Source organism: Diadema antillarum, unplaced genomic scaffold (genome assembly GCF_040938485.1).
Source record: "Diadema antillarum isolate AM-2024a unplaced genomic scaffold, OU_Dant_1.0 seq00000767_RagTag, whole genome shotgun sequence".
NCBI classification, from domain to species: domain Eukaryota; kingdom Metazoa; phylum Echinodermata; class Echinoidea; order Diadematoida; family Diadematidae; genus Diadema; species Diadema antillarum.
In genome coordinates, this window is record NW_027271657.1 from 32,196 (window position 1) to 47,611 (window position 15,416).

At 40.6% G+C, this 15,416-nt stretch overlaps 1 protein-coding gene across 1 annotated transcript; it reads left to right on the forward strand.

Annotated features, from left to right (window-relative positions):
* The first annotated feature begins 561 nt into the window (after positions 1–561).
* LOC139738770 (large ribosomal subunit protein bL9m-like) lies at positions 562–14,616 on the forward strand. Its single transcript, XM_071649411.1, has 8 exons — positions 562–681; positions 6,370–6,484; positions 6,895–7,054; positions 7,726–7,850; positions 9,974–10,027; positions 11,242–11,346; positions 12,095–12,178; positions 14,515–14,616. The coding sequence occupies exons 2-8, from the start codon at positions 6,386–6,388 to the stop codon at positions 14,614–14,616; spliced, it is 729 nt and encodes a 242-aa protein (XP_071505512.1). The 5' UTR covers positions 562–681; positions 6,370–6,385.
* Positions 14,617–15,416: the final 800 nt, after the last annotated feature.

Here is a 15,416-nt window from a genome sequence, read left to right on the forward strand (position 1 = left end):
ACGAGTCAGAGGAATGTGTACTTTTCTCAAAAGATGGAATTTTGTGAAATTCTCTTTATATTTTCCTTATATTGTTGTACGCATGTGACATCTAAGTTATTCATACACTGCAGTAGTCTTCTCATCCAGCGGTTACTGCACAAAAACTTCAAAAATTCATAACTTTTGAACGGAATGTCTGAATTTCCTCAAACTTTCAATGATGTGTTCTACTAATATTGCTACATTCTCTCAATCCTTATGTTTATGAAGGTGAACTTGTCCTTTAAAATTTGTTTAGTCTGTAATCATTAGAGCAATAATGTGATTCAAATCGGCAGCCCATCAGTCTTTCGTCTGTTTTCTGTTATACACAAGTACGGTGCTCGTGCAGCTGCAGTACAGGCAGGGTAGCTAGCTGTGCATGTGACACACGCACCACACAGGACGTGGTGGTACGTGTATCTACCGGCATTACAACACGTGTATTTTTGACTGCAGCTACAGTATTTTGGGGTCGTGTCGTGCGTGCAGCTTCGCTGGGAGAATGACAGAGCGACAGAATCAATATTTATCAAAATTAGTGGTCGATGATATGACGTTTTGAATTTCAGTAGGAGCGTTGGAGGTCCGCAGGGAAAAAAAAAAGAACTGTTAATCACTACGAAAAGAAGGCCAGTCTGTGTCTCAGAATCCGTGACCGTGAGTATTTTGGGGGTCGCTGTCCCGACACAGGCAGCTGTATGTTGCAGTGCTTCGCACGGGGTCTGGTCGGGCTGGCTGGGGATCTGGATCTGGATGGGTCTACACTGGTCTAGCCAAGGAGGTACTAGGCAAGCACCTCCTTGGTCTAGCTAGTGTTCGCTTAGTATTTGTAGTTTTGAGCAAAAATGGATAGCGCATGGCTGACATCATTGCTGAGTGATACTCATTGCGCATTGCTGAGTGATACTCTATCCAGAGTTTTTCAGCGTATTCATCCAGATCCAGATCCAGATCACCCATTTCCATTCATATGCATTGACTCCCGTGTAACAATCTCATATTAATTTACAGGTTATGCAAGATCAAGGTAATTCAGGTAATTTGTATTAAACAACTCACGATTGACTCGAAGTTTTTGTTCCATCGCATGACTCGCATCGCATGATGTCACAATAAACAAACATTTGCCGGGCCAGGCACACTCGTCAATTACAACAAGCGCCCTTACAGTTACAAGCGCATACTTTTGTCACTCATTTTTGTCGAGCCAGGAGGTGCACCGGAGGTGAGGGGAGACTAGGGGATCGCCTGCAGCGCAGCGTCTGTCCGTCCGTCGTCCGTCCGTCCGTCGCGTCCGTCCGTCGCGTCCCTCGCGTCCGTCCGTCGCGTCCGTCCGTCCGTCCATCCGTCTGTCCATGGCCATCCGTCGTCCGTCCGTCCATCGTCTGTCCGTGGCCGTAACGCTACAAAAACTTCAGTAACTCTTTAATAGTCTGGGCTTCAATTGCAATCTAACTTCGAGAGAAGCATAGAAGAGGGATCATACAAATTTTCACATTTTACCATATATTATATGAAGGTCACCTCAAGGTCAAAGCTCACAGGCAGGGGTCAATGAACTGAAGGGCCCAGGCAATGGCAATGTTAAGTTCTTATAGCACGTTTCTATTATGGGTCATAACTTTTCATCCACAACTTTTGATCCATAACTCCATTTGTGACCAAACTTGGATGGTAGATGTCCCTTGAGGAGTGGATGATCACCACAAGGTCAAAGGTCACAAGCAGGGGTCAACAAACTTTTCGAGCCCAATGTTATGTTTTTATGGTGCGTTTCTATTATAACTTTTGATCCATAACTCCATTTGTGACTGAACTTGGATGGTAGATGTCCCTTGGGGAGTGGATGGTCACCACAAGGTCAATGGTCACAAGCATGGGTCAACAAACTTTTAAAGGCCAATGTTAAGTTTTTATGGCGCATTTCTATTCGTCATAACTTTTAATCCATAGGTCCGTTTGTGACCAAACTTGGATGGTAGATGTCCCTTGGGGAGTGGATGGTCACCACAAGGTCAAAGGTCACAGGCAGGGGTCAAAGAACTTTAAGGGCCCAATGTTAAGTTTTTGTGGCACGTTTCTTTTTTGCCATAAATTTTTACCCTGTTTTATCTCCTTTTTTAATCTGTTATATCCCATTTGCGCACAATTTCTTGTACGCGAATGGGCGAGACTCATTATGGCACAATTTAGTTTGCCTTGTTCTAAACAACTCACTGAACTTCAACTGATCGGCTTCGCCTGCGTACATACACTGTGACTGTGCGGCTACTCATCCATCACTTCACTTCGCATCCATCTTACATTTGTATTATATTTATATATAAATGGTCGCAAGTTCGCACTGTGATTTTTTGTCACACACACATATCCATTCTCCATGATGAGATCATGAGATTTATGTTTTGATTATAACTCATTTTTTTCAAAACAGATAGAATTTTTTCTTCTTTGACAGTCGACAGTCTACTGTCCCAGGCCAAGTAAAGTTGTGAATCATGTCAAAAATAATAACTTTTAGCTTACTTTAAAAGTGTTCTAGCCAAACAGTTATAATCTTACTCAGGGCCGTTAGCTGATGAAACCTGGAAGTGGCACCAGGAAGTTGCTCTGAATGCCTTAATGAATGCCCTGGATGCACTGCTCATCCGTGCGTAACATACGCAAGGGTAAGGTAGTATACAGTAGAATGGTATGCTGTACACAAGTGTAAGTCGCGACAGGGTTGTACGGTGTGGACACTACGTAATCTTATAATTCCGGGGCACTGACTCTATTTTGAATTTACTGCACCATATTTGTTAGTAAGACTACATAAGATTAAAACTTTATCTATTTAGGTACCATTTTCAGCTATTGATATTGCATGGGCGTCACCAGGGGGGGTGCGTTGGGTGCGAACGCACCCCCCTTCAGACCCTTAAAAAAAAAAAAAAAAAAAAAAAAAAATTCAGTCTGCGAGCGACCTCAACGCCGGACACTAAATGATTATTATTTTTTATCTATTTATTTATTTTTTTGAAATTTTGCATGGGGACAAAAACAAAAACAAAAAAAGAAAAAATCGTGGGCAAAAGCAATTCGCACCCCTGGTCCTGGCAGCACTGATTTTATACATAATTATCTACTAGTGCAAGTATATTCTATACAGTGTTGACTATATACATAGATTTTGGACATCCTTCCCATACTTGGTCACTTCGACGCCACCTCGCTGGTCATACCTCCCCCAGTCATGAACATAAACCGACACCCTTGACTACCGGTGGCGGATCCAGGGGGAGGGGCGCACCGGGCGTCTCCGCCCCCTCTTAATTTTCAAAGCGAAAAAGTATAGCTACAAACGGCAGTTTTTGGACTGTAAAATGTCAAAATGTTCAAGCTCGCTCGCTGGCATTTAGTCGTAATGCCATTCTCCTGAAGTTGCTGCCAGTAATTGCCGGCAGTTCCACCCGATGCCCCCCCCCCCTTACTGCAAAAAATATAGCTACAAACGGCCGTTTTGGGACTGTAAAATGTCACAATTTTCAAGCTCGCTCGCTCGCATTTAAATTCTCCTAATATTGCTGCCAGTAATTGCCAGCAGTTGCGCCCGGTGCGCCCCCTCAATTTCGAAAGCAAAAAAGATATAGCATCAAACGGCAGTTTTGGGACTGTAAAATGTCTAAATTTTCAAGCTCGCTCGCATTTAATTTTTATGCAATTCCCCTGATGTTACTGCCAGTAATCGTCCAGTTGCGCCCGGTGCGCCCCCCCCCCCCCTTAATTTCCAAAGCGAAAAAATATAGCTACAAACGGCAGTTTTTCTACTGTAAAATGTCAAAATTTTCAAGCTCGCTCTCTTCGCTCGCTCGCATTGAATCGTTGTGCAATTCACCTGATGTTGCTGCCAGTAATTGCCAGCAATTGTGCGCGGTGGCATGCGCTCCACCCCCCCCCCTTAATTTCCAAAGCGAAAAAATATGGCTAGGAACGGCAGTTTTTGGACTGTAAAATGTAAAATTTTCAAGCTCGCTCGCATTTTATCGTTATGCAATTCACCTGATGTTGCTGCCAGTAATTGCCAGCAGTTCCGCGCCCGGTGCGCCCCCTCCCTTAATTTCCAAAGCGAAAAAAATATGGCTAAGAATTGCAGTTTTTGGACTGTAAAATGTAAAATTTTCAAGCTCGCTCTCTTCGCTCGCTCGCATTTAATCGTTATATATGCAATTCACCTGATGTTGCTGCTAGTAATTGCCAGCAGTTCCGCCCAGTGCGCCCCCCTCCCTTGATTTCTAAAGCGAAAAAATATGGCTAAGAACGGCAGCTTTTGGACTGTAAAATGTAAAATTTTCAAGCTCGCTCGCATTTAATCGTTATGCAATTCACCTGATGTTGCTGCCAGTAATTGTCTGCAGTTCCGCCCGGTGCGCCCCCTCCCTTTATTTCCAAAGCGAAAAGATATACCATCGAACGGCAGGGTTTTTTTTTTTTACTGTAAACTGTCAAAATATTCAAGCTCGCTCGCTCCGCTCGCTCGCATTTAATTGTTATGCCTTTCTCCTGATGTTGCTGCCAATAATTGCCAGCAGTTGCGCCCGGTGCGCCCCCGTAATTTTCAAAGCGAAAAAGTATAGCTACAAACGGCAGTTTTTGGACTGTAAAATGTCAAAATTTTCAAGCTCGCTCGCTGGCATTTAGTCGTAATGCCATTCTCCTGAAGTTGCTGCCAGCAATTGCCGGCAGTTCCACCCGGTGGCATGGGCTCCTCCCCCCCCCCTTAATTTCCAAAGCGAAAAAATATGGCTAAGAATGGCAGTTTTTGGACTGTAAAATGTAAAATTTTCAAGCTCGCTCCCATTTTATCGTTATGCAATTCACCTGATGTTGCTGCCAGTAATTGCCAGCAGTTCCGCCCGGTGCGCCCCCTCCCTTAATTTCCAAAGCGAAAAAATATGACTAAGAACGGCAGTTTTTGGACTGTAAAATGTAAAATTTTCAAGCTCGCTCGCTTCGCTCGCTCGCATCTAATCTTTATGCAATTCCCCTGATGTTACTGCCAGTAATAATTGTCTGCAGTTGCGCCCGGTGCGCCCCCCCCCCTCTTAATTTCCAAAGCGAAAAAATATAGCTACAAACGGCAGTTTTTCTACTGTAAAATGTCAAAATCTTCAAGCTCGCTTTCTTCGCTCGCTCGCATTGAATCGTTATTCAATTCACCTGATGTTGCTGCCAGTGCCAGTAATTGCCAGTAGTTGCGCTCGGTGGCATGCGATCCCCCCCCCCCTTAATTTCCAAACCGAAAAAATATGGCTAAGAACGACAGTTTTTGGACTGTAAAATGTAAAATTTTCAAGCTCGCTCTCTTCGCTCGCTCGCATTTAATCGTTATGCAATTCACCTGATGTTGCTGCTAGTTATTGCCAGCTGTTCCGCCCAGTGCGCCCCCTCCCTTTATTTCCAAAGCGAAAAAATATACCAACAAACGGCAGGGTTTCTTTTTTTTTTTTTTTACTGTAAACTGTCAAAATATTCAAGTTCGCTCGCTCCGCTCGCTCGCGTTTAATTGTTATGCCTTTCTCCTTATGTTGCTGCCAGTAATTGCCGGCAGCTGCGCCCGGTGCGCCCTCCCCCCTTTATTTCCAAAGCGAAAAAATATAGCTCCAAATGGTAGTTTTTTTACTGTAAAAGATGAAATCCTAGCTACGCCGGTGCCCTTTCCCCGCTTGGTTTCCTTTAACAACAGTAAAAGTCTAGGGATTGAGAGCTTCCTATATTCAAAATGTCTGTCCAAAAAAAATATCTCGTTACATTAGGGTCAAAACGCACCCCCCTTGAAAAAAAGCTGGTGACGCCCCTGTATTGACATTTCACAACTTACCAAAAATGACACATTTTTTAATCCTGTACTCCGCAGCACTGGGCAAAGGGGGCGCTGTCGACCGCTTGGACGTACAAACTCTAACAGTGCAATTTGCATCGTTCAAAGCAGCTGGGAAAGATTTACAATTGTATTTTGAATTGCACAGCGATGATCACAGCATTCCGGGTTAAGATTGGACTTTTTGCTCAGTGTATGTTGCGTGAGGGCTTACTATGGACTGAAATACAATGCTCATAGTCCAAGCATCTCAATTCACGTGAGTGATTTGTAAAATTTGTGATAAGAATGTAGAAATTTTGAACAGTTTTGTTGTTGTGTGGCCGTGTGCTAGCGCACGGCGTCTGGTCGGGCTAGTGGTGGGGGTACATTTATATAAGGAACTCTCTCCATTGTTTTCATTGATGAATTCATCACAGGCAATGTTATAGTGTGTAAGTGTCAGTAAAATTTTCCTTTCTGTTTTATCATTCCACAAATGACAGCTTTGTGTTGGTCAACATGCTATCAGCATTCTCTCAAGCCATTGTGAGTCGGTCAAGCCAACTCCTTTCCACTGCTGGTCACAGTGCAGCAGTACTTACTCAGCTTCAACAGAGGGTAAGTTCAAAGTCTGTACATTGTAATTGAATGTTATTCTTTTAGCAGTGACCAGTTGACAAAAGTGCCCAAGATTTCAGGACAGGGGTCTATAGCCATCTATGGAATAAATTGTATGCATTTTATCCCTTTATCAAATCGTGTTTATACCTCAGAAGAGATAGTTGCAGTATTGGTACAATTCGTACAGTTGTGTTGAGTAGAGTTCTACCAGAACAACTTTCAAATTTTTGAAAATATAATTAGCGGTAGTTTGACCGTAAGATGAAATTGTAAAAGGGTTTTCACTTTTCTTTTGCCATAGACACAATCTCTGTGATTTATCGTTTGGATCTTTGTTGAAAAATAACAAAAACAAAAAGCAAAAAAAATCCTGAACACTTGGTTTGTATGTCATTTGATTTCTTCAGAATGTGAACATTGTGAGAAGACTGTTCCCACCCCCCATCCCCAAGCTGGGCAAAGGGCCCAGGGTGCTGAAGAAGCAGCACAGGGTCTACATCTTGGAAGAGAACACCCAACACAATCCTCGCCGGAAGCTGCAGCTCATCCTCACTCAGGATGTTCCAAGTGAGTAGGAGGTGTTGGTCAGAATGATTACCAGGCAGGGTCAAAGGTCATGATATGTAAGGACCCTTTAACAAGGGAAAATATTGATGACCCTATTGAATCTATTGCTGCCCACCAGGATATGTTGGAAAACCACAAATACACACAGGCTGATTTTTGCTACAACACGCATTTCCCACAGACACTTGCCCGAGTGTACTAAGGAATCATCCTCAATAGGTTAATCAAAAGTAGTCTGTTTCACACACATTCTGGTAAATGGGTCAACAATGTCAACCCCTTGTGTGCTTAACACCTCCCCACAAAAAACAAAACAAAAACAAAAACAAAAACAAAACAAAACAAAAAACAGTAGGAGTCGAATAATGGTATAAACTAGGCACTAATATGCCAAATAAAAAGAAGAAAAGTATCCCTACAATTTGCATTTAGTGTTCTTGTTGAAGGCCAATAGTGTGATATGTCCATGTTGCTGGAAACTGTATCAACATCTTTCAGATTAATCCGAACATCCAAGCGCAAATTTAAGTTAAGAAATGGATCTCACCATCCTGGATACTGCAAGCCCAGTTGTGTCTTCATCTATTCTATGGGATGAGTCCAGGATGGCAACAAACAGTGGATGTACAGTGGACACTACACCAATGCGTTTTTGTCTCTTGACTTCCCAGAATACGGCCTACGAGGAGACGTGATCACGGTGGACAAGCGGATCGGTAGAAACAAGTTGCTGCCAATGGGTGTTGCTGTCTATGCCTCCCCAGAGAACCTAAAGGAGTTTGCACTGGCCAAACAGGTGGGGTTTGTAAAGGCATACCTGGGCACCATTCTTTAAAGAGAATATAAAGTTTTGGTACCTCAAAAGTTTCCCTGAATTTCCTTGTCTTAGTTTGTGTTTCAGGTTAAAGTACCTTTCATATAACTAACACTGTGAGACTTACTCGCCCCAAAGTGCTCTCATGTCTTAGTAATCATGCAATTAACTGCGACCAGCAGCCCCATACGCATAGCGTAATGGGGCTGCGCATTGTAGCATTCAGGATCATGACAGATTAGTATCGCGGGTAAATATCAACTTAAAATCCAAAAATTTCTTCAATTTGAAGACTTGCCAGTTAAGTTGAAGTATTGAAAACAGGCTTCGGGCAACGTTTGGTTCTGCCAATAGTCCCTTTCTGTTCGAATTGATGACTGAATGTGACTCGGTCGAGAGGACCTTGGGAGAGCTACACTGAATTGACGGCCAGCGCATGCGCACACAGACATCTTATCCGTTCATGGATTTGAAATTTGTTCGCGTGTGATGTGTGCACATGCGCTGGCCGTCAATTCAGTGTAGCTCTCCCAAGGTCCTCTCGACCGAGTCACATTCAGTCATCAATTCAAACAGAAAGGGACTATTGGCAGAACCAAACATTGCCGGAAGCCTGTTTTCAATACTTCAACGTAACTGGTAAGTCTTCAAATTGAAGAAATTTTTGGATTTTAAGTTGATATTTACCCGCGATACTAAATCTGTCATGATCCTGAATGCTACAATGCGCAACCCCATTTAGCTATGCGTATGGGGCTGCTGGTTGCAGTTATCATGCAATACCTCGCGGTACAGCGTCGGCTCTGGTACGAAACCATTATTGCATGATTACTAAGACATGAGAGCACTTTGGGGCGAGTAAGTCTCACAGTGTTAGTTATATGAAAGGTACTTTAACCTGAAACACAAACTAAGACAAGGAAATTCAGAGAAACTTTTGAGGCACCAAAACTGTATATTATCTTTAAAGCAATCCTAAGTTGCAGTAGTCACAGTTGCAGTTGCAGTGACTTTGCATTAACCAATCAGATTTGAGTACAGTGGACTAGCGTTATAATAAAGTCCTTGGGACCGGCAGTTTTCTTTCTTTTTATCAAAATTTCTTTAAAACCAAATAAATAAACAGTAAAAAACATAGAGCAGATAATGTCGCGGCCCGAGTTTTTACTTCATTGTAACCGGAATTTCATTATAACTGTGTTCGTTATAACGGGAGTACACTGTATTTGAACATTTACCAGGGTAACTGCTGTATAGCAACTTGCGATCATCCCAAACTACTGTATGCAATAAGCACCTGTAGTCTGTTCCTGTACAATTTAGTAGATATTCTTCATTTGGACATGCAATGCTTGAGGGGAGGATATCATAAACAAGACTTTTTAGTGGTAATTAAGTGGAACTGGAGATGTAGAAAGTGCTTGATCAGTAGAAGTGATTAAACCTTATGGAAGCTCTGTGAATATTAGTATTTCTTCCTACTCAGTGATGAGTATCCTGTGAAATCCGTTTTAGTGATGATTGTAGTACATGTAGTATGTGAATTTTGCAGTTCATTTGATTTGTATATGAAGGGGAGATACTTTTAGATAGACAGTGAAATGCCACTTTATAGTAATATGCCTCAGATGAAGAGGTCCTGTGATAGAGCTTCAAAACAAAACAACAAAAAAGATGCATCATTCCTGTAGCTGTTCTTCATTGTCATTGCTTTCCTTTAATATCTTCTGAATCAATTGCTATGTAGTCCGTACCTGTGTTGCCATGATGCTGTATAACTATATGAAGTACAATTTAGTGACACGTTTCCTCACATTTGACTAATAATGACAGCACACAATTGGAGCATGATCAGTCTCCAAATTTTCATATGACCGTTTTACTAATTACATGTGTCAGATTTATTCATTCATATGGTCCCTAGCCCTTTGCTTCCTCCTGTATATCTCTGTTTGTTCAACAACATCACTGCATGCCATCCCTGCATTTCCTGAAAGCTTTCAAGTTCTGTAAAATCATGCATACTTAATTTTCTTCTATAACTTTCGTATTTGGTCATTACGTGCCCCACACTTCATATTTTTTTTTTTTTCACATTCCAACAGAAGGAGGAGGATGATAAGTCTACACCGCTCAGACTCACTCCAATGGCAGTAAAGGTAAGCAAAGGCAACATTTTCAAGAATTCTCATGAAACAAGAAATATTTTATTTCTATTTAAAGTTTTGTGAGCTGTGTATTGCACTCACTATCAGTGCAGTTGTTAAAGTACTGGGATACCCGTTAAAACGAGGTCACTGGGACCGCCGACTTTTCCTCGTTATACTGTAAATGCACAAATTTTTGCGGTACATTAATTTTCACTCTACTTTTGGCTAGTGCAAATGTTAAAACCGGCGAAAATAGCTTCACAACTTTCTCTGCACATTTTGAATGGGATGGAAAATGTGCAGCACAAATTAAAGAACCAGCAAATATGTTTTTAAGTCGCTCATAGTGAAAGATTAATTGCGCGAAAATATGGACGTTTACAGTACCTGGTACCTTGCAAGCAAGCTTATTTTAATCGGGTTTCGTTGTACTAATCATCTCCTTTCCCACATTATCACCCTGTTTTAATATGTCAACATTTGACATGCTCCCATGTAATACAGGACTGACTTTGACTTCTCAAGTTAAAAAATTAATGAATCATGTATGAATGTTTTGGTGTGTGGTTAGTCAAGACTTTCTTAGAGATGGAAACTCATAGACCTCTGTTCCAGGTTGTATGTTGTCCGGATGTTAGTCCAGTCATGTCTCTCTGTCCAGTTATTTGTAGGAATGAATCCTAGTTATTTTCATCAAATTAAAGTACAAATGTATGAGAAAACACAATTCTAGCAACCTCTTTGGTTGTTATTTATAATCTTTATTGTAAAATACACATTGAATTTGAATGTGTTGCTAAGCTATTCTGTTGGATTTGGGTTTGAGATGGTAAATGTTGGTGAGGTTATATGACTTGTAGTACCTGGGCAGCAGGGTATTGTCTGGTAAGCAAAGGCAAATCAGGCAATACTGTAAAAGTGGAAATTTTTGTTCTTTTCATGCAACAAGAAACTAGCGTGAAAATGAAAGCACTCAAACTTCTTTTTTTTTTTTTTGCAGAATTATCATTCATGGCACTATGTAATGTTTCGATTCCATGGAATTAAAAACATGCAGGATTCATCTGGCACAGCCATGTGTGAAAAAATTATGTAAATCAAAGTATACTGACTTTACATGTATGTGATATGGCACTTATAACAGATGGTATATTTTTGTTTCACTTTAATTTGTATGTTTCTCGTTCTTTTTTTTTTTTTTTTTTGTGGTGCTGAAAACCTAGACCATAGCTTTTCTGAAAAAGAATCAGCTGACAGTCAAAATGCACCATGAACTGAAGTGGGATGTCATCACCAAGGATCATGTAATCCATGCTTTCAGACATAATGTGAGTTGCTTTTGCTTATTTTTTTTTTTGAATCTTTATCCCTGTGTCATGCGCTATCTCTTGGGCATTCTGGTTTAGCATTGCTCATCTATCTGTTTGTGCACAATCATTTCATGTTAACACAAAAGTTACTGGAATATTTCAAGGATGTGTGTCAGTAAAACATCTCAGACAATTGAATCATACTTTTCTGTGTTTGCAATTATGGGTTATGGTCAAAATTTGAAATTGCACATTTTATGCTGAAAGTTGAGGAGGATTTGATCCAGTTCAAACTAGACAAGATGCAAGAATATGTGGTGAAAGAGCTACAATATTTGAAAGGCATGGTTTTAGTTAGGAGGTTATGATTCAAGTCACAATTCTTTCTGTTTTTGTAGGAAAATTTCAACACATTCATTCGAACTTGGCAAAATCCTAAACTAAAATTGAACAAAGCATTGATTGTTCAAATTAAATGATTGAAAGTCAAATGTAAGCTTTTTCCTTTTTGAGGTAACTGATTGTATCCATTGTGATCATTGTGTCAACATGTAGTTTCACCAGACATGTTCAAGCATTTATTAGTTTGTAATTCATCCAAAGGAGAAGCGAAGATGCTCAAAGGAAATCAATGGGCACACATATCTTGAAAGCACTTTGATTGTAAAGTGACAACATACCAATAAAGTCTATTATCTATTTCCAATCACTGTAATATGTGCATCTCGTGTGTTTACCCCTTTAATCTATTTTTCACCCAACACAGCTTTGGATGGTTGTACCAGAGCATGCCTTGACTCTCCCTGACGAACCAATCACAGATTTTGGAACATACAACATCACAGTGACAGTAAGTCAACATATGATGTGGTATTTGGTAGCCTGGGTTACCAAGTGAGAATCCTTTACTGTATAAGTGGTTTCTTTCGCGTACAGAAACTTTCGCGGTTTCCATCGGGGCTGACTTTTTCATGTGTGGATAAATTCGCGGTTGGTAATGATAGCGTTGTACAAGCGACGAGTTCAAAACATTTTCGTGTGGTGTTAAATTCGCGGTTCAACCTCAAAGCGCGAAAAGCGCGAAAATAAAACCACCGCGAAAGAAACCACTTTTACAATATCCTGTTGAATAATTACTTTTTTTCCCTGTTCTTTCTCTTTTGTGCTGTACCTTGGGTTACCAAAAAATGGGTGAAAGTAAGTTTAAAACTTGATGCAAGAAGATTTTGTTCTGTTGGCGATCTTAAAACAACAAAAAAATGAATGCTGGTACATAAGATAAATCTCATAATTTAACAAATTATTTATCTCTTACTGATTACAGCTCTGCAGCAACACTTCATGTGGTTGCAGTAGCAGTAGCAGCAGCACCAATACCACAGCACTATTCTCTACAAAATGTATATGTGTTGTCATCATGATCATTACACATTCATCACAAAAGGGATGAATTGGCATTGGGATCGTTATCACCGAAAGCTGAAAATTGGCTGCCATGATTGCAGTGTATAGCTGTACCTTTTCAAAATACAAGATGATGCTATACAATGATATAGCCTACGATGTGGTATGGTTGGTTACGGCATGACTAATGGCATGCCATATTAAATGCACACCTAGATCACACTCATTTCAGTAAAATAAGATAGTTTTCTTGAATAAGACTACTCCTGTGTTGACATCATTTTATTGACCTTTATTTTGATCAGTTTTAGTTAGTGACATTGAATAGAGACCAATTTTCCTTTCCTTTTCGGTTGCTGTTGCTGTTTGTTAGTTTTTCAGCATTTTCTGTGAGGAGGTATCAAGTTGAGATCAAATTTTTCCACTGTGTTTTTATGCCTCCGCAACGAAGTGGCCGGAGGCATTATGTTTTTGGGTCGTCCGTCCGTCCGTCCGTCCGTCCGTCCGTCCGTCCGTCCGTCCGTCCGTCCGTCCGTCCGTCTGTCTGTCTGTGCTAACGAGAGTATGCTTGTGTGGCTAGGAGAACAATAGTGCACAATAGATGGCCTTTATTCCGTCAGGCTTGTGTGGCTAAAATTTTTGCTTGTGTGTCTATTTTAACAAAAGGGAGAACAAAGGGGTAGACACACAAGTATATCACCGTGAGGTAGTACGTCCGTCCGTCCGTCCGTCCGTACGTCCGTCCGTCCCGTTTTGTTTTTGTCGATATCTCAAGAACCGTGTGGTGGTTTTACATCAAACTTGGTATGAGGGTATATCCTTGGGGGATAATACTTTGTGTGGATTTTAGGGTCACAGGGTCAAAGGTCAAAGGTCACAGGTTTATTTTGTGAAAAAAAAAATGAAATTTCATGTTTTTCTCCATATCTCGCAAATGGTTCAAGGTATCTTCATGGAACTTAGTATATATGCTTGTACCGATGGGCAGTGATTATCTAGGGAAGTTGGGGGTCATGGGTCAAAGGTCAGGGGGTCAAAGGTCAAGGTCAACTCCTCAAAATATCACTACTTTCCTTAAAATGCAATAGGCTGAAGGTTTTTTTTTTTTAAAACTTGATGTATGGCATGTATTACCCAATATATATTTTGGGGGAAGTTTCTTGCCAAAAGGTCAAAGGTCAAAAGGTAAAAGGTCAAGTGAAAGTGCTAAATTGCACTTTTTCCTCCATATCTCGAAAGTAACTCGAGGTATCATCATGAAACTTACATATTTATGCATGTTCAACCTAACAGTGATTCTCTTTGGAACTGTGAGGTCAAAGGTCAAAGGCCAGGTTTAGATAATGCTATTTTCCCATTTGATACTGAAATTATACTTTTTCTCAATACCTTGAAAATTACTCAATGCATAAACTTATAAAAGGGTCAAAAGTCAAGTAAAAATCATCAGTTCCCCAAATACCTGCACTCTGACATTTTAATCATTCATCCAATTGAACCTAGTTCTAGGAAAGTGAACATTCAGCACATTTGTGTCAAACCTGTCATTTTAATATTTTGCCAATTGTGTGAAACTGTCATCACACATTGTCAAGACATTGTACTATAGACCTATTAGGAGAACCATGCATTATGGCGGAGGCATATCAGTAGCCGTAGCGATATATCTAGTTTTTTTTTTATTCTTCTCCTTTTTTCTTAGCTTACATGACAATTCAATCTTTCCCAAGCTGCAGACATTATTTAACTTTTGCCTGTAATTCATACGTCTTGATTCTGTAGGTGAATGGATTGGAGACGGTTCCCATGGAGATGAATGTAGTCAAGCATGTCCCTAGGACGAGGAGGGATCGAGAAGCAAGAAAAGCAGAGGAGGAAGGGTGAAGACGAAGAAAAGAACATGAAGTTGGAAAGAATGAAACAAAGTGTTGTGCTTCAAACTTAAACAGTCAACCTTGCCTTAGTCGAATCTATGTGGACTCAAGAAGTAGCTTTGACTTCTAGAAAATTCGACTTATGAGGGATTAAAATCAATAGAATATAGAGAGAAAAGGACTTGAAAAGACCTTCGACTTTGGCGATTATTCGACTTATGCGAGGTCGACTAGTTCCACACTACGATCCTCAGTGACCAAGTTACGCAACCATCGGTGACTAAGTTTAGTGACCATGCTCTTTTTCAGGAGTATGTTGGTCTTGCTACTTGTGTGGCAGGCTTGTTTGCTATCTTGCAATGTAGAGTGGACTATGATGTTTCTCCATTGTGGTTCTCTCAGTGTTGAAGAGCTGTTGGGGTTAGGATCATGAACAAGAAAGATTTGATGTTTTGACTAATGTTTTCCAAGTTCTTTGCATATCATACCTCCTGTGTAAGGATTAATTTTTGCAATTCTGTAGCCAACTTATGGTGCATATTATTTAAGGTTTCCCCAACCCTAATCACAAATGAACAGTGAACTCCAGTCATAGAGGTGAAAGCAAAAGAAATTGGCAAAATGAAGAGCTTTACAGGTTATTCATCAACAAGCAAGAGACAGAAATAAGCCCACTTCAGTGAGTTTGCCATTGATAAGAAATCATTCCAATCATCTTGTATACAAAACCACCAGATTGTCTAGCCCCTAAAGGGCACTTGAATTGCTCACCCCCAGCAACCATGCAGAAAATTATTTTCTCTTAATAGG